Source organism: Tursiops truncatus, chromosome 4, assembly GCF_011762595.2.
Source record: "Tursiops truncatus isolate mTurTru1 chromosome 4, mTurTru1.mat.Y, whole genome shotgun sequence".
Taxonomy (NCBI): Eukaryota; Metazoa; Chordata; class Mammalia; order Artiodactyla; family Delphinidae; genus Tursiops; species Tursiops truncatus.
This window is the reverse complement of record NC_047037.1, coordinates 96400846-96424036: the sequence shown is the minus strand read 5'-3', so window position 1 is coordinate 96424036 and position 23191 is coordinate 96400846. Positions and strand designations below refer to the sequence as shown.

Here is a 23191-nt window from a genome sequence, read left to right as displayed (position 1 = left end):
TGGTATTTTCTGTATTTTCAAGATGAGAAAAACAAGGCTCAAAGAAATTGAAAAGAAAAAGTCCCCCTCATCTCTCCCCAATCCCTGGGAATTATTATTGCTTATTAAGGTGTAAAATTAATCCCCTATGTAATATTTGATGACACTTGTCCACCATTAATAAAACATGTTTTCTAGTAGAGATGATAAATTTTTACTGATACATACTCAACCATTTTGCCACTGGTATGTTTCATACAGGACCATTAAAACTCCTTAGCATGATATTCTAACATACTAAACTAACTGCCATAGGTTGACAGTTCTATTTAAAATTTGACAGTTTGGCTCAGGCTGCCATAACAAAATACCATAGACTGGGTGGCCTGAACAACAAATTTATTTTCTCACAGTTCTGGAAGCTGAAGTCCGAGATCAGGGTACCAGCATGGTTAGGTTCTAGAGAGTTCTCTTCCTGACTTGGAGATGGGCACCTTCTCACTGAGTCTTTGTATGTCTTTTCCTCTATGCTCTCAAAGAGAGCTCTCTTGCTCTTTCTTCTTCCTACAGGAACACTAATCCCATGATGAGGGCCCCATCCTCATGATTTCATCTAACCCTAATTACCTCCCCAAGGCCCTGTCTCCAAATCACACTAGTGATTAGGGTTTCATCATATGAATTGTAGGGGTACACAAACATTGCCTGTGACAGTATTTTTTATCATGAACAGTGTTGGATTTTTGTCAAAAGTTGTTTGCATCTGTGGAGATAGTCATGTGGCTTTTCTCCTTTATTAAAGGTTTATTCCATTAATTGGTTTTCATATGTTAAGCCAACCTTCTATTCCTGGGGTAAATCCCAGTTGGTCATAGTGTGATCCTCACAACAGTCTTAGGCTATGTGTGATATTATCCCCATATTATGGGTGAAGAAATAAAGGCACAAAGAGGATAACTATTTCTAAGATATATAGCAAATAAGTGTTAGAGCCAGGATTTAAAACCAGACCATCCAATTCCAGAGGTGTTTGAGGCTTGCTGGAAAGAAAACACCCTCTCCGCGGAGACAGCAGGCCAGGAGACGAGGCGGGGCGGGGCGGGGCGGGGGCGGATCCTCGGACGCTGCGGCACCGCCCCTCGCGGCGCCGGCGCGGTGACCCACAGACCTCCGTTCAGGCTCCGGTGCCAGTCGTGCTTCCTGGCAGAGCCATGGCTAGTAAGTAGCGCCGCGGCCCGAGCTCGGGCTGGAGGGAGGCTTCGGGCGCGGCGCCGGCGGACGGTCTCGCCGGCTCAGCCCCTCGCCTCCGCGTCGTGTCCCCGCCGCGCCCATGGCCTTCCTTGCTCCAGTGGCCGCAGGGCTGGGGGCCCGAGCGGCGAGGCCGGTGGGCGCGGGCAGGGCGGTGAGGGGAGGCCGCGGAGCACGGCGCGGTGCACGTCGGGGATTCCGGGCTTCCGGGAGGGCCGGAGGGGCCGCGGGAGCGTTGGGCCTGCGTGCCGGAAGGGCCCGCGCCTTACGTCCCACTGGGCTTGTGTGAAACGGAAGGCAGAGATTCCAGGTGCGTTCCGGGCGCCCCTACTCCAGATTCACCTGCGCGGGAAAGGGCGGGGGCAGGTGCTCATTTAAAATGCCACTTCCGCACCCTCCCTGTGATTCTTGCCTGTTTCTCACCGCTGCCCCCGCTCAGCGACCCGAAGACTGTGCACTTTCAGTAATTATGATACTTCTTCAAATGTGAAACTTTGTCCCGTGGGATTCTTGGAGACTGTTGCTAGGTTTTAGATTGAGTTTTTTTTTACATCTTTATTGGAGTATAATTGCTTTACAATGGTGTGTTTGTTTCTGCTTTATAACAAAGTGAATCAGTTATACATATACATATGTTCCCATATCTCCTTCCTCTAGCGTGTCCCTCCCTCCCACCCTCCCTATCCCACCCCTCCAGGCTGTCACAAAGCACCGAGCTGATCTCCCTGTGCTATGTGGCTGCTTCCCACTAGCTATCTACCTTACGTTCGGTAGTGTATATATGTCCATGCCTCTCTCTCGCTTTGTCACAGTTTACCCTTCCCCCTCCCCGTATCCTCAAGTCCATTCTCTAGTAGGTCTGTGACTTTATTCCTGTCTTACCCTTAGGTTCTTTATGACATTTTTTTTTCTTAAATTTCATATATATGTGTTAGCATACAGTATTTGTCTTTCTCTTTCTGACTTCACTCTGTATGACAGACTCTAGGTCTATCCACCTCATTACAAATAGCTCAATTTCGTTTCTTTTTATAGCTGAGTAATATTCCATTGTATATATGGGCCACATCTTCTTTATCCATTCATCCGATGATGGACACAGGTTGTTTCCATCCCCGGGCTATTGTAAATAGAACTGCAATGAACATTTTGGTACATGACTCTTTTTGAATTATGATTTTCTCAGGGTATATGCCTAGTAGAGGGATTGCTGGGTCATATGGTAGTTCTATTTGTAGTTTTTTAAGGAACCTCCATACTGTTCTCCATAGTGGCTGTACCGATTCACGCTCCCACCAGCAGTGCAAGAGTGTTCCCTTTTCTCCACACCCTCTCCAGCATTTATTGTTTCTAGATTTTTTGATGATGGCCATTCTGACTGGTGTGAGATGGTATCTCATTGTAGTTTTGATTTACATTTCTCTAATGATTAATGATGTTGAGCATTCTTTCATGTGTTTGTTGGCAATCTGTATATCTTCTTTGGAGAAATGTCTGTTTAGGTCTTCTGCCCATTTTTGGATTGGGTTCTTTGTTTTTTTGTTATTGAGCTGCATGAGCTGCTTACAAATTTTGGAGATTAATCCTTTGTCAGTTGCTTCATTTGCAAATATTTTCTCCCATTCTGAGGGTTGTCTTTTGGTCTTGTTTATGGTTTCCTTTGCTGTGCAAAACTTTGAAGTTTCATTAGGTCCCATTCGTTTATTTTTGTTTTTATTTCCGTTTCTCTAGGAGGTGGGTCAAAAAGGATCTTGCTGTGATTTATGTCATAAAGTGTTCTGCCTATGTTTTCCTCTAAGAGTTTCATAGTTTCTGGCCTTACATTTAAGTCTTTAATCCATTTTGAGCTTATTTTTGTGTATGGTGTTAGGGAGTGATCTAATCTCATACTTTTACATGTACCTGTCCAGTTTTCCCAGCACCACTTATTGAAGAGGCTGTCCTTTCTCCACTGTACATTCCTGCCTCCTTTATCAAAGATAAGGTGACCATATGTGCGTGGGTTTATCTCTGGGCTTTCTATCCTGTTCCATTGATCTATCTTTCTGTTTTTGTGCCAGTACCATACTGTCTTGATTACTGTAGCTTCGTAGTATAGTCTGAAGTCAGGGAGCCTGATTCTTCCAGCTCCGTTTTTCGTTCTCAAGATTGCTTTGGCTATTTGGGGTCTTTTGTGTTTCCATATAAATTGTGAAATTTTTTGTTCTAGTTCTGTGAAAAATTCCAGTGGTAGTTTGATTTAGTTTTGAACGTGAGTTTTGCAGAGGCACCAACCCTGATTATTTGTAATTTGAGTCCTGTCAGGTGAAAATGAAGCACCTGTTTTCTTTGATTTGTGCTTTTGTGGTAAGAGGAGTGATTAATTTGCTCCTTAGTGAGCCCCCCTCACACCCACTGCAGAATGCCCACTTCTCTTGGGGGAAAAAAAAAAAAAAAACTGGGCAAGTTTTTTCTGCACCTGGACCTTGAGCTTTCAGGTTAGGTATTACATGTTACTTGCACATCCCCATTCTGGATCAGCCCCAGCGATGAGTTTCTAGCTGTGTTTGTTCCCAGATCTTTGCCTGATTCTTTTACATGAGGCAGTGGAGTACTCTAGGCTCAAAGTCTGGAGACCGGGATTATTACAGCCTTAGCTCAGCCCATGTCAACAAGTCATTTGATCTCTCTGGACCTCAGTTTCCTGTCCTTTAAAATGGACATTTTTAAGAAATAAATGTTATTTTGAAACCCTTAAAAAAAAAAGAAATAAAATGGACATAAACTGTTCCTATCAAGGGCTAGTGAGGCTCCCTCAAGATGGTAAGTTTTGTGGAAGTGCTCTCTGTTTTTCATTTCAACCTCCTGGAGCGCAGTGCAAGTTGGTGGCTGAATGAACCCTCAGGATCAGGGTATAGAAGTCCTTTTAGGAACTTGCCTGGTGGCGCAGTGGTTAAGAATCCACCTGCCATTGCAGGGGACACAGATTCGATCCCTGGTCCAGGAAGATCCCACATGCCGCGGATCAGCTAAGCCCGTGCGCCACAACTACTAAAGCCCCCTCACCTAGAGCCCGTGCTCCGCAACGAGAGAAGACCCCGCTCGCTGCAACTAGAGAAAACATGTGCACAGCAAAGAAGACCCAATGCAGTCAAAAAAGAAAAAAAAAAAAAAGTCTTTTTACACACCTCCCTCTGAGTGTGACTGTCTCTTTCAGAAGAGGCTGATGGACTTGAGAGCTGTGGTTCTTGGTGGGGTTGAGGGTGGTGTTGATCTGACTCCCTTGAGGAATGTTTTCAAGTTACTTGACCTCAGCCCCACCCACCCAAAAACAAACAAGGTGCTCATTCTGTCTACAGTCCAGATTTTGGCTTGCTTCTGGCTGTGCCACTCACTTTGTTGACTGTCTTCGTGCAGCTTTTCCTCTGCAAGCTTCTTGTTTCCTCATCTACGAGATACTGTTAATGATACCTCACAGATGCTTCCATGTGTAAAGGATCTGCCTGTTCCTTCTGCTGTTTCCATGTTGGTCCCTTCAGTTAAGATATTTTATCCTTTGTTCCCCTTGGTAAGTCCTTAATTTTTAGAATACAATGAATATTAGTACAGCCAGGGACCTGACAATGAAAAGTAGTTTCATTTTACTGCTGAGGAGATGAAGTGACTAGTGTCTCGTCCTCAGCCTCAGGGAACTCCCCAGTGGTGGAATTGTCCGGCTTCAGCCCCCCTGTGGAGCGGGTGCTTTGCAGCATGTCGGGCAGTCCCAAGCCTGGTGCAGGACAGCTGCCTTTCTGGGTGTGATGGGCGAGAAAGGAAGCCATCAACAGAACCATGGTGGACTTCATCTTACCCTCCTTCAGAAGCAGAGACAAACCCAGCTTCTAAGTTACAGTGGAGACCTTTAGTTGGTCTGTGATGTTTTAGTGACAGCTCAGGCTGTTTGCCCCAAAGTAATTATCCCAGCTTTTGTTTCCTGTTTGGTTTTCATCCAGTCTTTGAAACTATTTGACAAACTGCATTCCGGGTTAAATTTAGTTCCTCTCAGTATATTTAGGAGAAGCCAAGGAATGGAACATCTGAGTTTTCCTACTTTTGGGGTTAACCCTGAGCCAAACAGGCCTTCATCAAAGGCTAGGGTCTGTCAGTGTTGCCTCTCTGGGGATGTTTTTACAGCTACAGGAGAGACCCAGAGAGAGAAGTCACGAATGGTGGGATTTCAGACTCCACAGCAGAGGCCAGGTAGGGAAGCGAGGCCAGGCCATTACTGATAATTCCTGAAGTTTTGCAAAACTTTGTGGGTTACGAAATGGTTTGGAACCTTTAATGTAGCCTTTCATCAGACCATAAGCAAAAACTGTCAGTCAGGGTCCAGGCAGGACTCGGAAACCACACCAGTCACTTGAACAGGAAAAGAATTCATATAAAGGACTATTAACCAGTAAAAGGTGATTACTGTAAGAGCTAAAAGAGAACTCTATAGGAAAAGCAAATGTAGGGTGTGGCTACTACCTCAAGGAAGGAGTAAGCCTGGAGGAGCCGCTAACCTGCTTGCCCCAAGGCTGACAGCAGGTCTGGTTGGCAGAGCTGGCCACATAACATGTGGGACTGAGTCTCCAGTGAAAATGTGGAGCCGCTTGTTCAGATAGCAGGAAAAAACGCTGTTCGGTTTTCCTTCCACAGTGTTTCCCTCAACCTCTCATGGTATTTTTCATTTGCTACTTAATGTTGTGCTCCTTTGGGCACGGGAATACTCATGGGGTGAGTGCAGACCTGCCCAGGGGCCCTGCCCTGTGACTAGGCACACGTGCAGCCCACTGGTTGCCAGGCTCCCCCTCTACCTGCAGCTGGACCAGTGCACTGTGTCCCAGCTGGTGACGGGGACTTCGAGACAGGCATGTCCACTTCCCATGGGCCTGCTGCCCCAACTCACGGTGGAGCAGACTTCCAAAGGGATTTCACGTGCTACGCTGGGAGGTGCTCAGCGTCTGGACTGGGGATAGACTGGAGGCCGGAGTTCACATAATAAGGGATAGTCGCGTACTCAGACCTAGTCTTCTTTCTTCAAGCCACATTCTCACTTGTAAGGCAGAAGCTGGCCCTGCCTGCTTCACTTCAGATTCTTGTGCCTGGAATGGGCTTTGCCCACGGATGTGCTCTGTCTCAGGGTTGCTCAACCTCAGCGTTATTGACATTTAGGACTGGATAATTCTTTCTTGTCAGGGACTGTCCTGTGCATTATGGCATGTTTGGCAGTGTCCCTGACCTCTGCCCACTAGATGCCAGTAGTACTGCATTAGCTGTGACCATCAACAATGTCTCCAGACATTGCCAGATGCCTTGGGGGGCAAAATTAACCTTCCATTGAGAAATGCTGCTCTATGTGATTCAGCAGTCAGATCTTCTGACAGCTGTTTTGTTTTATCTTCATCCTCAGCTTTCCGCTTGGCCCTCATCCAGCTTCAAGTTTCTTCCGTCAAATCAGATAACCTCACTCGAGCCTGTGGCCTTATCTGGGAGGCAGCAAAGCAAGGAGCCAAAATAGTTTCTCTGCCAGTAAGTATGGAGGCAGCCACCCCTTTCTGGGAACTGTTGTCCCAGCAGAATAATGTCCGCTAGCTCTGGTTGTCCTTCTGTGTCCTGGGGTCCAGCAAGGTCCTGTGGGGCCCCAGGATTGTTCCATGCTTGTCTGGAAGATGACCCTAGCAAGAGTCTTTGTGATAAGATGTGCCTGCATGCTTACAGGTTTTTAATTTAGGTCACCTACTCTATTCAGAAGCCTAGTAGGCTGAGGGACTTAACCTAAAGCTAAAATATTCAGTGCCTCAGATATTTACCTTCTTTCCTTGTGTACTTTAGTCTTTACAGGACCAGGACATATTGATTTTAGCGCTAAGCTTCCAGCATTTAAAAAAATTGTTGAAAGTTGTTGAAAACTGAAAATTGTTAGAGACATTTAGGAAGTCTGTGGTATCTTCCAAAGTGTGGTAAGCCAGTAGGACTCTGCATCTGTCTCCTACGTCATCTCTTTTAGAACAGAATCAGCTGAAGATTGCGCCACATTTGTTTGTCAGCAAATACAGGGTCAGCCCCAGAGAAGGTCCTGCACGTGTCAGGACATGCATCTACTGGCAGAGGCCTGCTGGGGTCAGTGGGAGAACTATTCCCGACCACCCAGTACCCCACTATGGGGAGGAGGCAGCCGTTTGCAAACCCTGGAGAATTTTCAGGGCTACCTTATATTTTATTTTAGGCTCCAGGCCATTACAACGTGGCCAGTGAGTAGGAATCTTCAACAAGGGAGCTCGAGATCTTAATTTTGCACCATGGGACTCACCTGTACTTGCATCTGATAACGGGTTCTTGTTGGTTTAAGTTGCTAGGGGTAAAAGAGTCTAAAGGCCAGGAGTGAAAGCACTTGAATTCCCCTCTACCTAACACGTGTTTTGTACAAGTTGGTGATCCTCGGCCTTGAGTTTCCTAGCGCAGTGCCTGGTGCACAGGCAATCTCAGTAAATGCGAAATGAATGAACTAGAGTCGAAATCTAGTAGTTTTGCTTTTCTTTTATCACAGAGCTGTTGAGACATATTCAGGGGAGTGAGAGATTTTGCAGGATCAGAATGATAGTGCTGGAAGGGAGCTTAGAAATAGATCATTTTATACATGAGGAAACACCCTAACCTCTGTGGCTTTCAAAGCTTCTGTATTTTTAAAAAACACAGGCTTTATTACTTTACATAGTTAATGATATAGTACTGAGACTATGGAGTCATCCTAATGCCCAAAGTCCTATGCGTAAGCCCAGTGGTAGTGGGGCCTGGGTGCCCAAGGCTGGGAAGGCGTAGTTCTCCTGCGGACTCAGGGAGAGGCAAGTGCGGTCTTTTGCCAAGGTGACCAGGATCTGGGATAGCACGCTGACTTGTCTCCTCCAGCCCCACCTGAGTCAGGGGCTGAGTCCTGTCTGTGTCCACAGGCTCTTTAGCCCTGAGGTGTCCATGTTTTTCTTATCAGCTGTGTTTTACCCCTTTGAGAGCTATGTCTTTTTACAGCAGAACTTTAAAGTGAGTTGGGTGTTTTGGTGTTTTTTCCCCCTTTTTCTCTTCCAACATTATTCTAGGAATGCTTTAATTCTCCATATGGTACGAAATATTTTCCTGAATATGCAGAGAAAATTCCTGGTGACTCCACACAGAAGCTTTCTGAAGTAGCAAAGAAGTGCAGCATATATGTCATTGGAGGTAACTTCCTACCCTCAAGGTATAATGGCCTAAACATTAAAAACATCTGAGTAACTTTTGTTGTTACATTTAAATCATGGAATACAAATTAGCTATCAAAAAGAATGAGGTAGGGGCTTCCCTGGTGGCGCAGTGGTTGAGGGTCCGCCTGCCAATGCAGGGGACACGGGTTCGTGCCCCTGTCCGGGAAGATCCCACATGCCACGGAGCGGCTAGGCCCGTGAGCCATGGCTGCTGAGCCTGCGCGTCCGGAGCCTGTGCTCCGTAACGGGAGAGGCCAACCACAACAGTGAGAGGCCCGCGTACCGCAAAAAAAAAAAAAGAATGAGGTAGATCTGTATTTAGGAATGCAGAAGGATCTTTGAGACACACTGTTCAGTGGAAAAAGAGCAAGTTTAATATGAAATGAACAGGTACTTCCATACAGATGAATGCCCCACACAAAAGAAGGTTGTATATTTTTATATGTATTTATGTATGTAAGACATAGTAAATACTGTAGAAGGACACACACCAAACTGATGATAATTTTCTCTGGAGAAGGAGTTGGAAGTACAGGGGCAGGTGGAAAGAGAAACCATATCTGAATGTCTTTCATTAATATAGTGTTAAGATTATTTTTTTTCCCATAAAGAGGCCGCATACATCAAAGGTAGCTTAGAGTATTAGGCTTAGTGAATTAAGTCAGACAGAGAAAGACAAATACTGAATGCTATCATTTACATGTGGAATCTAAAAAAAGAAAACAAAGGAATGTATATAACAAAATGGAAACAGACTCACAGAGAGAACAAACTAATGGTTACCAGTGGGGAGAGGGAAGGAGGGAGGGGGAATATAAGGATGGAGGATTATGAGATATAAACTACTATGTATAAAATAAATAAGCAACAAGGTTATATTGTGCAGCACGGATAAATAGAGCCATTATTTTGTAATAACTTTAAATGGAGTAAAATCTAAAAAAATACATTGAATCACAATGTTGTATACCTGAAACTAGTATAATATTGTAAATCAAGTATACTTCAATTTTAAAAAAGTAGCTTTATTTATGTGGTTTTGTTTAAATAAAGTGTTCTGTTTGTTTAAATAAAAATACAATAAAACTGTTTAATATAGCAAACAAAATTATTTCTCTATTATCATATAGTAAGAATTAGAAATGAATAAGAGGAGGAGAAAAGAAGGCAAAGCAAGAAGAGATAGAATTGCAGGAACCATATTCAGTGATGGAAAGACTGGCTTACATTCCCACCTCAAGACCTTTTTGGATACAGTTATGTTGCAGGACCTGGTGAATTTAAGTTGAGCAACAGTGAATTCCCCGTGTTGCACCAATGCTTCAGATGAAGTGTTGCTCAAGATCAAAGCTGAATTCAGAAACAGTTTGGTTATTTTTGAAACCTTTCTTTGGCATCTAACCTAATTATATTTCACCTACACTCTGAAGTTGGTCTCTGAAAAATCATATTCAAGAAGAAAAAAACATGATTAACCCTTAGAAGATAGTAAACTTTATTGTGGACCCAAGAAGATAGTAAACTTTATCAAGCCTTTGTCCTGTTATCATAAAAGAATGCTTTATTCAGAGTGTTTTCTATGTCTGTGTGTTTCTCCTCTCAATGAAAGGTTCCATTCCTGAAGAGGATGCTGGGAAATTATATAATACCTGTGCCGTGTTTGGGCCCGATGGAACTTTACTGGTAAAGCACAGAAAGGTAAGTAGAGAATGTGGCAAGTCTCATTGCCTCCTGAGAATTTGCTTTGAAGTTCCCAGTAACTCTCATCATATGGTACACACATCAGGCATTTGATTAGTTGGCACAGGTGGCTATTCTTGGCTGTTGGCATTTTGATATAAATTGTAGGCTCAGCCTATCGATTTCAGCCAAGGAAAAACCTACAGGAATTTTGATTAGGATGGTATTGAACATACAGTGATCCAACTTTGGGGAGAGCTGACATCTTTGCAGTAGAAGTGCATGCATATACATTTAGGATTGTTAAGTCTTCTTGGTAAGTTGATTCTTTTATCATTATATGTCTTTTTTTTTTTTCATTGTAGTACTCTTTGTCTTGAGGTTTAGCTCTGATATTACTATAGCCACTCTAGCCTTCTTATACTTACTGCTTGTATGGTACATCTTTTACTAATCTTTTATTTTCAGTCTATATGTCTCTTTATATTTAAAATGCTTCTCTTGCAGACAGCATGTAGTTGGGTCTTGCTTTTTTTTCATTCTGACAATCTTTGCCTTTTAACTGGAGTGATTACTCTATTTATATTTAATGTAATTATTGATATGGTTGGATTTTAAGCAGATAGACATTTAATTATTTTTTCCCTTTGTTCCTCTTTCCTGCATTCTTTTGGGTTGAGTAGTAGTTTGCTTTTTTTCCCCTAAGTTGTTGCCCTGTGACAATATACACGCTTATATTGTCACAGTCTACTTAGTTAATAATATATTTCTTCATGTGAAATTTAAGAATCTTGCAATTGTATAGGTCATTTCTTTATGGTATGGTTTTCATACATATTGCATCTATATACATTATGAATCCCACAAAACACTAATTTTTAATTTAAGTAGTCATGTGTATTTTAAAGAAATTAAGAGAGAAATATTTTGTGTTTACCCAAATACTTACCATTTCTAGTGTTTTTCTTTTCTTCCTGAAGATCTTAGTTCTGTCTGGTATGTTTATCTTCAAACAAAAAGACCTCCTTTAGCATTTTTGTAGTGAGGCTCTGCTAGCTATGAATTATCTTAGTTTTTATTTATGAATATACCTTTACTTTGCCTTTATTCTTTTTTTTTTAAATATTTATTTGGCTGCGTCGGGTCTTAGTTGCAGCATATGGGATCTTCATTGCGGCATCTTTCGTTGTGGCGCGCAGGCTCCTCTCTAGTTGTGGCGTGCAGGCTCTAGAGTGCACGGGGATTAGTTGCCCCACAGCATGTGGGATTTTATTTCCCCGACCGGAGGTCAAACCTGCGTCCCCTGCATTGGAAGGTGGATTCTTAACAACTGGACCACCAGGGAAGTCCCGCCTTTATTCTTAAAAAAGATTTTTGGTGGGGCTTCCCTGGTGGCGCAGTGGTTGAGAGTCCGCCTGCTGATGCAGGGGACATGGGTTCGTGTCCCTGTCCGGGAAGATCCCACATGCCACAGAGCGGCTGGGCCCGTGAGCCATGGCCGCTGAGCCTGCGCGTCCGGAGCCTGCGCTCCGAGCCCACAACAGTGAGAGGCCCGCGTACCGCAAAAAAAAAAAAAAAAAAAAGATTTTTGGTGGAATAGAATTCTGGGTTGACAGTTTTCTTTTTTTCCTCAGAAGTTTGAAAGATGTTATTATTCAGTTATCTTCTAGCCTCTTTTTCTACCCCCGATATGAAGTTAGTGATAATTAGTATTGTTCTTCTGCATGCAATTCATGTTTTTCTCTACCTGCCTTCAAGGTCTTTTCATAATCTTTAGTTCTCACTATTTTGACTCTTATATTCCTAGATATGGTTTTCTTTGTATTTGTCCTGCTTTGTGTTTCTTGAATCTGTAAAATTTAAGTCTTTCACTGTATTTGGGAAACTTGGGGGCATTATTTTGTTAAATATTTTTCTGTCCCATTCTCTTCTTATGGGACTCCAGTTTTGATACTGTTCACCAAACCAGGTCACCAAGGCTCTGTTTTTTATTTTTGTTTTTCAATGATTTATCTCTGTCTTCTTCAGATTGGGCATTTTCCATTGACCCATCTTCAGATTCACTGAGTCTTTCTTCTGTAATCTCCACTCTCCTGTAAATCAATCCAGTGAAATTTTTAAAAAATTCAGATGTTGAATTTTTCAGTTCTAAAATTTTCATTTCATTCTTTTTCATAGCTTTTATTCCCTACTGTATTTTCTGTTCGTTTATGCATTAAGAGCTTATTTTTCTTTACTCTCTTGAGCTTAGTTTCAATAGCTGCTTTAAAGTCTTTGATAATTATCACATCTGGGTCTTACTGGGGTCTGCTCCATTGCTGCTTTTTCTTTAAGACTTTGGGTAATATCTTTGTGTATCTAGTAATTAGGATCGTATATTGGATTATATGTTGTTGAGATTCTAACTTCTATTACATTCCCCTGAAAAGTGTTTAATTTTTTATTTTAGCAAGTAGTTAATTTGGGCATACTCAAACACCAAACTCTTTTTCCTTTGTGAGGTGGATAGCAACTTCAGCTGCTCTGTTCTACTGTAAAGTTGTTTAGCTTTAGCTGGGCTGCTTGGAGTTTGCCCCACACATCTTTAGTTCATTGGTTAGTCAGAGATTTGGACAGATTTTATATGTAAAATTTAGGGCTGTTCTTTGGCTTTCTCCTTTTCAGCAGCATTTCCCCCTCACTTTCCACCTGCCATGAAACTCTATTCTCTGGTTCCTCAGCTGGTATGATTGTGCGTAGTTGTCACCACCACTCCTAGCAACAGCTGGGGCCTTGCCTCCAACTAAAAGCTGTAAACAAATGGGAAACTCACACAGCACTAGTCCCTTCTTCCAAGTGTTGACTTCTCTTCTGTTTCTGCCTGATTTTGATTATTCTCAAGTGCTTTTAAGTAGTTGTGTTTTTTATTTTGTCCAGAGTTCATAGTTATCTGTGAGAAAGCTGGTCTGATAGGAGCCACTCTGCCATTAGTGGAAGAGGACCCAGCATTGAGCTATGTTTCTTTTTTTTTTAAGTTAAGTATATTTCTTTTTAATTAATTAATTAATTAATTTTTTGGCTGTGTTGGGTCTTCGTTGCCATGCAGTCTTTCTCTAGTTGCGGAGCGTGGGGTTTACTCTTTGTTGCGTTGTGCAGGCTTCTCATCGTAATGGCTCCTCTTGTTGCGGAGCACGGGCTCTAGGTGTGTGCGTTTCAGTAGTTGTGGCGATTGAACTTATATTGTCACAGTCTCAATATAAGGGGGTGCTCAGTAGTTGTGGTGCATGGGCTTAGTTGCTCTGCGGCATCTGGGATCTTCCTGGACCAGGGCTCAAACCCGTGTCCTCTGCATTGGCAGGTGGCTTCTTAACCACTGAGCCACCAGGGAAGTCCCAGCATTGAGCTATTAACCCAACTCTTTAAAGTGCTTGTTTTCAGAATTGAGTTTTCCAGGCCATGAATATGATATATATCTCTCTCCATTTACTTAGGCTTTCTTTAATTTCTCTCAAAGTTTTTTAATAGTTTTTTGGGTATAGTCTTGTATATCATTTACTAGATTTGTTCCTAATTGGTATTTCTTGATGCCCTTTCATTTTGTGTTTCTTGCTAGTGTACAGAAGTAGAACTAATTTTTAAAATATTGACCTTGTATATAGTACCCTTGCGTAAACTTATTCATTCTAATAATTCATCTGTATATTTCCTTTGACATTTCTTAGGTATACAAATATATCATCTGAGAATAATGGCTTTTAATTTTTTCTTTCTAATCTTTATCCTTTTTATTCCTTTCCTTTGCCTTGTTGCTTTGGTTAGGACCTCTGGTACAGTGTTGAATAGCAGGTGTACTTACCTTGTTCTTGATCTCAATAGGAGAAGGGTTTTAATGTTTCACCATTAAATATGATGTTTCCTTAGATTTTTTTTTTGCAGATATTCTTTATCAGATTAAGGAGGTTCCCTTCCTAGAAAAGTTTTTCTGTTCCGTTTTTTAAATAAGAATGGATGGAGAAGTTTACCAAATGCTCATTATGCACCTCTTAGGATGATCATATGACTTTTCCCCTTTATTTTGTTCATGTGGTAAATCACATTGATTGGTTTTTTAATGTTAAATCACATTGGCTTTCCTTGAATAAATCCAATTTGGAAGTGATGTGTTTCTTTTTAATATATTGCTGCATTGGGTTTGCAAATTTTACCTATTTGTGATTGCTCACCCACTCTCCACCTCTTCTGCCAATGTATCAGTTTGATTCTGATTCTGAGAAGTCTTCATTTAGCATTTATATTGAGTAAAAAAGCTGCACATTAATTGCTTTCCATAAGAAATCTAGATGTTGATTTGCACACCACTAAGGAAACAAGGGTCTAAGACCTACAGCATCATTTTTCCAGTTCCCTGTGTTAGAAATCATTTTGATATGATGTCAGTCAGCTTGTGGGGTGGGTTGTGGGCAGATTGGGGGTGCTGTTTGTACAGTTGATCTTAGAACACCCCCATTGCTGGCCATGGAAAGATGTTTGTTATTATTGTCATGAACCCTGCAGAAAAGAGGTAACCGAATCCATTATTTGTGATGCAGCTCCATCTGTTTGACATTGATGTTCCTGGGAAAATCACATTTCAAGAATCTAAAACGTTGAGTCCTGGTGATAGTTTCTCCACATTTGATACTCGTACGTACCAGATAAATTCACCTCTTTTAGCAGTCCCTGTAGAAAAGGATCAGGTAGTCCTATGTTTTTCACTTCTCTCCCTTCCCAACCTCTTTACAAAACCTGACTGAAAGGCCAGAAGTGAGAAGGGCAGAGAATGGTCAGAGATCTAGAAAGGGGGGCTGGATGGAGAACTGAGGGTTTGACATGGTTTTGCTCTTCCATTTGGTCACAGCCTTTTATTAGTGTGATAGCTTCCGGCCTGTACCCATTAGGCCACGATTGAACACCTCCCACTTATATAAGAAGCATTCAGTTAGAACGAGTTTCTCATCTCTGCTTTGCTGTTGTAAATGATGTCTTCACGAGGTGAGGTCCAGGCAGGAATAAGCTTATACATTTTCTCCATCCATGGGCCCTGCATGAATGTATTCCTGTCAGTGTTTTGTGATCATTAGATCTTGGAGGCTTTCCCCTGCTGCACCATGAGGGAGGAGCTTAACTTTTTGTTTGTATATTTTCTGTTTGGAAAACAGCTTACTGCAGAGTGGGCCTGGGCATCTGCTACGACATCCGCTTTGCAGAGCTGGCACAAATCTATGCACAGAGAGGTAAGGCAGCACTACAGTTATGTTGTGTGAATGCTTGGAGGTTTAATTTGGGCTGGTCTTTGTGGATAGAGGGAACCCTTGGTCAGAAAACCTGGAGGAGAGGTCTTAATTTCTCTACCTCCATATGAATTCTCAGACTTCTCCTGCATATGGACAGTATGGTTTTTTGGGGGTTGTAATTTAACATGCCACATAGCTGAGGGAGGAGCCATACTCCTAAACTAAACCTCTGCTCTACCCTTTGAGCCCTTCCGGCTACTGTGTTTGGAAAGAGTCACTCGGGGCCCAGTAGAAATGGTCTGCGTGCACATGGCTTTCACCACTTACTAGTCCTAGATGTTGGGTAGTTGAAATGTAGTCAGTGACATTTTGGTCCAGAGGAGCATGCTACCATCCTGGAGAAGCACCAAGTCAGATCAGAAGATTTGGGTTCTGGTTCCAACTCTTCCCCTTAATTGGCACAATACTTTGGGTAAATTACTTAATCTCTGGAAAAATATGCATCTCCACAGGAACAGTGTGAAGATTAAGGAGAGAGAACTTACAGAATTCCTCATATGGTACTCAACAAATATTAGCATACATACTAGACTGCCAAAGATACTCTGATTCCAATTTATCTGTCGGTGAAAGTGAAGTGGGTGCAAACGGTTTGACTCCCTGCTCAGCAGAAGGTGGAGGCACAAGGGCTCTGGGTTGGCAGTCTCAGTTGAGTCTTAGCAATAAGTAGTAGAGCCCTACTCTGCCCCTCGTTTCAATTGACAAGCATCACAAAACATGGTCCTTGGCCATGGGAGCTGACCACATGATGCTGAGAGGAATTCGAATGACAGGTTCTCCACTTTTTTAAAGCAAAGTCACATGTTGTGGTTTTGGTTGTCAATACCACTTTTCTTGTGTGTATGTGTTTTGTGTGTGTGTGTCTAGATGAATTTAGAGCCATACTTAATGCTGCTGACCCTGTCTGACTTGGCTGAATCTTTTTATGCTTGGGGAAGTTTGAGTTTGGTCCCTGCTGGGTAAGGAACAGAGGGAGGGGCTCGTGTGGTTGGGTGTCTACCTGCATCTGCTCTTTGGCCTTTCTCTCCCCAAGGCTGCCAGCTGTTGGTATATCCTGCAGCTTTTAATTTGACCACCGGACCAGCCCACTGGGAGTTGCTTCAGCGAGGCCGGTAAGAAAGCATCTCAAGCACACCTTCAGGAGTCTCAGTGTTTCTTTGTGGGAACATTTCCAGTTTGGTGGAAGCACCAACCTTCCCCGTAAGGAATGCTGCCTCTGATTCAGAATGCCCCGGCATCCAAATGCAGTTGAAAAAGGTGACTCTTTTCATCTTGCAGCCCAAAAGGAGGGCTTCTAGTGTAGGGCACCTTCTCCTCAGAAGCCACAGCACCAGTCTCATGGATTTTGGGGACTGTGAGTTTTGAATTTTGAAGAGCATTCACTGCATCAGGTGGGCAGCAATTTCATTCTTCTGTGTTCAGGCATGGATTGGTGTCTCTGATACAGTTGCCAGCAACTTTTACAGAGAATTGGAGACCCACGGAATGTATGTGTCCAAAGCCAAGGAAAAGGCAGGGGTTATTTTAGCCTGACAGCCCTAGGGAGAGACTTGTGGTCTGCACTCTGTGGACCCTGTGCTGCTCAGACTGGGTGTTTATCCTACTCCATCCTCCATAGTGTCCTGTTAGTCTTGGCACTCTGCTAAGAAACTCATCAGTTCTCGCTCTTCTAACTTCTAAGTCCTGAGCGTTGCACAGCTATGTTGTGCATGTCACAGTTGCTGTTTCCCTGGTCCCCTGAGGCTGAGGAGTGGTGAAGGGAAGATGGCAGAGGTGTGTGTAACATGGAAGGGGAAAGGAGTGTGACTGTGTAAAGTGTTCTGCAAAACAAATGCTGGTCAGAGATGAGTTTTTTTCATTAAAAGATTTTTAAAGTGAGGTGTTACATACTTACAGAAAAGTGTACTAGTTTTAAGTTTACAGGTTAGTGAGTTTTTACATATGTATTCACCTATGACCAAGATCAACATCTTGAACATTTCTAGTGCCTTGCAGTGCTCCCTTTTGCTCCTTCCCAGTCAGTACTCTCTTGTCTCCGCCCAGGGGTAGCCACTAGCTCATGTCTGGAGATGATGGTAATTTTTATTGGAAGGGAATGTAGAAGTGTTTGGCTGGTTGCGTGATGGAAGGCGGGGTAGGGGTACGTGATACCCATGAGTATTAATAAACGCTGCCTTGTTGAAAGGAAGAAAAGCTTGGGAGAGACTGGGATGGTCTGGCATGAATCTGTTGATTGAGCCCAGAGGGCTCTGGGTCAGGTGGCTTTGGTGCACCCGGGCTGCCACCCGAAATTCTTGCCTAATTTGAGACAATGAGGCTGCCACATTGGCATGGAAGGGCCCTGCAGCCCTGCAAGGTGTGTTGTCCCAGAGCAAGGCCAGTCCATTCTCTCTGGCCACCTTGACTGCATTAACCAGAGAAGCTCTGCTCTTTACTGTTACAGGTTGGCTCAGCCCGGGGTTTCTCGGCTTTGGCAGCACTGACATCTTGGGCTGGATGACTCTTTGGTGTTGGGGCTGCCCTGTGCATTGCAGGGTGTTTAGCAGCACCCCTGGCCTCTACCCACTAGATGCCAATAGCAATCCTTTAGTCGTGACAGTCAAAAATGTCTCCGGACACTGGCACATGTCCCCTGGTGGGCAGAATTGCTCGAGAACTGGCTTATGCAATAAGATCTTTTTTGAAGAGAGGGTTCTGTGGCTTTGGATGTTTCTTCCACATCTGAGCCAGCCTGTCCTATCCTAGTTTTTGAAATAAGGATCTGTACACTTAGGATAAAAAGTCACAGATCTATGTAATCACTGTATAATTTACCTCTTTTCTGTCCATTAACTACAGAGCTGTTGATAATCAGGTGTACGTGGCCACGGCATCTCCTGCCCGGGATGACAAAGCCTCCTATGTTGCCTGGGGACACAGCACCGTTGTGAGTCCTTGGTGAGTTGGCTACACAGGGACAGGCTCACGAGGAGCTCGGGAGATGGCACTTGGGCAAGTGGGTTGTCTGATTCCTGCCTGGTCCCGCCCCTCCCTCCACCCCCATCTCCCCACATGCCTGCCAGGTCTCCAGGTCTCTCAGTGAGAGAAGCTTCCACTTGAAAACCATGTGAGAGAGAAACGGTCCTGCTCTCCTGACTGAGTGCTTGGCCTCAGCCCTCTTCTGAGTTTCTGAGTGACTTTTAATGTCAACCAAACTTGGAAACAAGGCAGCAGTCACGGGTGGGTGGTTTTAGTAAAAGAGGCTCCCAAACTCTTGGCTTTTGGTTAAAATTTAGACTGGGTCAATGGTCCTAGGGCAGGAATGAGTTGCAGGTTGAGGATTTGCTCCCTGCATAATGATTAGAGGAGAGTGGAGGATGGGATGAATTAAGGGGAGCTGTGAACTTGTCCTCTGTGAGAGGGAAAAGCATTTTATTACTTAGCGAAACCAGCATGGAAGTCTGCCCAGATACATATGTTAATAGACATATCTTACTGGCATTTGTATAGTTTACATAGTACTTTCACACACATAATCTCAGTGTGAACTCTCAGGGACTTAGCTTTATTTAGCCCAGTTTATAGATGGTAGACTTGAAGTTTACAGGATAAAGTGGCTAGAACTGGTGTTTGGATCCAAGACTTTTGAATTCAGAACTGAGATTTATTCCATACTACTTCTCATATGTCTGTATGATTACAGACACATAAGCACACACACACAGATATGCATTTCTACAGTTTCAGGATAAATAAACCAGTAACAAGGCTGAAAAGGCTTAAACGTCACTGTGGGGTTCCTAAAGTTTCTCTCTGCTGACTTTACAGGACCCACAGATTAAAGTGTGTGGTGGGGAAGGCCTTGGAAGATGTGACCAGTGAGAGAGTCCCAGTGAGCCTCTTGCACGCTAGGATTTGGGAGGCATTGAAAGACTGGAAGGATTGAGTTGGCTTCAGAATTAAACTTGACTCAGGTTCCTCTGCAGATGTTAGTGATCAGCTTCCTGACCTTTTGGGCAGCTCTGCTCCCCAGCTGGTTCTCCTAATGAACTCTGTTACTGATCAAGCTGGCTGCTCTGACACAAAGTAGTTGTATAAGATTTACCTTTATTTCTTCCTTTTTAGAATCCCCCCCCCATTCGGTTTGGGAGCCCTCTGGCTTATATCAGCGTTGGTATAGGCGCCTGGGGTTAACATAGAGATCTTTGAATGCCAGGGCAAATGGGAAAGAAATAGAAGAGACTAGAAAAGGATTCAGTTAAATGGCATTAATGATGGTGTTTGTAGCTCATTGTGCCAAAAATTTGTGGCCATCTGGTAGATGGAACCAATTATTATGTCAGATTGTTTGTTGTATCAGATTACTTTGTTTTGTGCTTTGGAGAAATTTCATTTCACAGATATGTTTCTGAAGCTGTTTTGGGCCAAGAGCCTCAGCACGGGAAAGAGTTTTCCAAATCAGCTTTTCCTCAGATTTATGGAGTGTTGCTGTTCCCAGTGTGGGGTTCCTGCCAGGGCATGGTTCTACCATTTCTACCCAGGCCCCATAGGTTGAAACCTTTCCCTCAAACCCTGAAAGCCATTAACATAGGGATCCAGGGATCACAGGCATGAAACCAGAGATCCAGGCAGATCTGGGCCCTGCCCAGGCCTAGTCTCACCATCCGCATGGTTGGGTAGCAGCCTTGGGAGGTGTGAAGAAACAGAGCCAGACTCCCCTTGTAAAGGGGTCTTGAATGTACTCACGAGGAGACAGATGGAGCTTCCTGTTGGTTATAGGTGTCTCTATTCCCAGATGTTTACATCCGTCGACAGAAATAATAAATAATCTATAATAGGAATAGAAAAGAGTTTTATTCAAGCCAAACTGAGGGCTGTAGCCTTTGAGACAGCCTCTCACACAGCTCTGAGGAACTATTCTGAAGAAGCATGGTTTGCGGCACAGTTTTATATCTTGTCAGAACAAGGAATGTCAAACACAACAGGTGTACATTCTTTCAAGATTTCAAAAAAAAAAGATCAGCATGTATACAGCAAGTGGTATGGCCTTGGTGCTTGGGAAGGGAGCCTTATATAGAAAGAGTATTAGCATTGATGTCTCAGGAAGGGAGGCATTTATTTCCATCTTCAGAACGAACATTCTTTCCTTCTGGACAGTGCACCCTTTTCTTTAATAGTTAAAGCAGATGTACAATGTATGTGTGATAGGCCACAAGGCAGGCTGTTCCAGTTAGCATAAAGTTTAAGTTAAATGATGTATAAGCCAGAATGACTTCCCCATACCTCATTATGTGAAAATTTCTTCCATCACATCTTAGAATAATTACCATTCCCTAGCAGTTTGTGGGTTACAAAATACACTCCATAATTTTCTCACCAAGTCCTCAAAGAGCTCATATTTCCACTTTATGGATTAGGAAATGGAGATTCCAGATGACTTGCCACAAGGCCACACAGCTACTTCAATGGTAGAACAGGAATTTATGCCCCTACCTTCTTGTTTTAAATCTCAGATTCCTTCCCCTTTGGCCTGTGAGATGGGGAGGAAAAACAGAGAGACGCTGAATATCAGCAAACATCAGAGAATCCACTCATTCTTCCCCTGAATCTTTTTCAGGGGGGAGGTCCTTGTCAAAGCTGGCACTGAAGAAATGATCGTGTATTCAGACATAGGTAAGATTAGCTCTGGCACAGTTTAGGTCTCTGGTGTCCCCATTCTCTGAGGCCAGATTCCATAGCTGTGAAACCCTGTCACCTGGAGGGGCTCCTTTATGCCCCACCCTCCTCATTTATCCTTGGTTCTCTGGCCAAGCCCTGGGGCTGTATCTCAGCCTGAGTTTTCTTGGTTTGGTTTGAAATGACTACAGGGGCATTGCCAGGCTGTCTGTGCCTCCAGACAAGGCCTGTGAGCAAATTACTTGCTGAGGCTCTGGTTGTTTTCATAGTGTTTGGGGAAGAAATTCCCGTCGGTCGGTAAGGAATTACATCTTACTAATAGTGCACTTTTCTGTTTTTGCAGACCTGAAGAAGTTGGCTGAAATACGCCAGCAAATCCCCATTTTTAGCCAGAAGCGCTCAGACCTCTATGCAGTGGAGGCGAAAAAGCCCTAATGTTTATGTTTCCAACGTGTCATGAAACAGAAGATATGTTTCTACAACATAATCAACTCCCTTCTGAATTCTTTAATGGAGATTTTTTTTTGTTTTTTTTTAATTTCAGCCTTTTCCCTTCCTGGATAGGGAAGCTCTCTGTTGAGATGGTGGAGCATCAACTGATGCTGGTATTCTCCACACCATATTAAATAGTCAAAAAGGACTCAGGCTGGCATAGACGAGCAGAAGGCAAGGGAATGGCTGTAAGTCTTCCATATTCAAGTTATCTCAAAGCAATTAGTAAAAGTATCAGATCTTGGTATCCTTAATGGTTGATTGACCAGATATGAATAGATCTGTGTCATGAACTTCTTATCTGATTGTTGGAGTTGGAATCCATTACGTAGAAAACTTGTTCTTTGAGCAGTACCTTAAACTTACATTTTTGGTCTGTGAGTAGCTATGGAAAGCAAGGTGATGGATCCTTGGTGTTGGCTAGAGGAGATGGCAGCACCTTTCCTAGCAGCCTTTGGGCTCTTCAAATTCAGGAAGGAGCTAACTATTTAAGACCCCCTTAGTTTTAGGGGAAACATTGTTTCAATAATGAGCCCCCTGGGAGAATGGCAGTAGCATAATTTGTCAAGGTAACTAAAGTGTGAGTCTCTGCAAAAGATTTTCTTGATAGGGGTGAGTGTCTTTTTCTTTTCTCCCTAGTAACACTTATAGCTTGATAAAGGTAAGTTTTTAGCCCAGTGGTTTTCAGAATCCTTTTACATAATTAAAAATTAAGAATTCCATTGAGGTTTATGTATGTTATAGCTAGTGGTGGGTTGGTAAATGTTTAATGACCAGCTGTCTGAGAAGCAGTCGATTTTGTGGTAGCATTTGCCAATTTCCATGGTGTACTTACTGCCAAATTCAAGCTATCAGTGTAACACCTCTAAACACAGAGCTGGGAATAGATGTACTCGATTGGCTCTTGTGAGCTGGTGCAATTCTACTCTAGCACACCACTGTTTACATATATATAGATACTTGCCATACTGGAAAATAAAATTTAAAACAAAAGAATACACAAACACGCATCCCATTATCTATAAGAATGATGACATTATCATGTGCAGTTTAACCAGCACTGTATACGCAGAAGTGTTGTACAGTGAAAAAGGCAAATGACTTTTTAAAAATAAGTGTATAATTTGGCAAAATTTGACATGTATATACATGAAACCACTTCAATCAAGATAATGAATATACCCACCACCCCTAAAAGCTTCTTTGTGCTCTTTTATAATCTCTCTGGCTACTCCTCACATCCTCAGGCAAACACTGATCAGCTTTGTCAGTACAGATTAGTTTGAATTTTCCAAAATTACCCAAAAGTGGAATCATACTATAGTTTTTTGTGTCTTCTTTCACTCACCATAATTATTTGGAGATTCATCCGTGTGTGTGCTTCAGTAATTCATTCCTTTTTTATTGAGTTAGTAGTCCATTGTATGGATGTACTGGAATTTATCCATTTACCTGTTGATAGACATTTGAATTGTTTCCAGTTTTGGGCTATTAACAAATAAAGCTGCTAGCTACATTTTGTACATGTTGTTCATTTCTCTTGAGTAATGTCCAGGAGTGGAATGGTGGAGTCTTGCATGTATTTCA

The 23191-nt window shown here is 43.0% G+C and overlaps 1 protein-coding gene across 2 annotated transcripts; it reads left to right on the top strand.

The window, feature by feature from the left end:
- Window positions 1–323: 323 nt before the first annotated feature.
- NIT2 (nitrilase family member 2) lies at window positions 324–23120 on the top strand. 2 transcript variants are annotated; one of them, XM_073804336.1, is made up of 10 exons: window positions 1045–1197; window positions 6641–6759; window positions 8322–8442; window positions 10075–10163; window positions 14714–14807; window positions 15323–15397; window positions 16491–16569; window positions 18296–18394; window positions 21054–21109; window positions 21456–23120. In XM_073804336.1, exons 1-10 carry the CDS (start codon window positions 1191–1193, stop codon window positions 21545–21547), a joined length of 831 nt encoding a protein of 276 aa, XP_073660437.1. In that variant the 5' UTR covers window positions 1045–1190; the 3' UTR covers window positions 21548–23120. The 2 variants fall into 2 exon arrangements, with proteins under 2 accessions (XP_073660438.1, XP_073660437.1); XM_073804337.1 differs by lacking the exon at window positions 21456–23120 and having other exon boundaries at window positions 324–1197; window positions 20950–21061.
- Window positions 23121–23191: the final 71 nt, after the last annotated feature.

What these genes read in the sequence shown, in the direction of transcription:
- NIT2 (XM_073804336.1), top strand. An exon ending in TACTGGTAAAGCACAGAAAG is followed by an intron (nt 10,164 to 14,713) that starts GTAAGTAGAGAA and finishes TTTGTGATGCAG; the next exon opens with CTCCATCTGTTTGACATTGA. An exon ending in AGCACCGTTGTGAGTCCTTG is followed by an intron (nt 18,395 to 21,053) that starts GTGAGTTGGCTA and finishes AATCTTTTTCAG; the next exon opens with GGGGGAGGTCCTTGTCAAAG.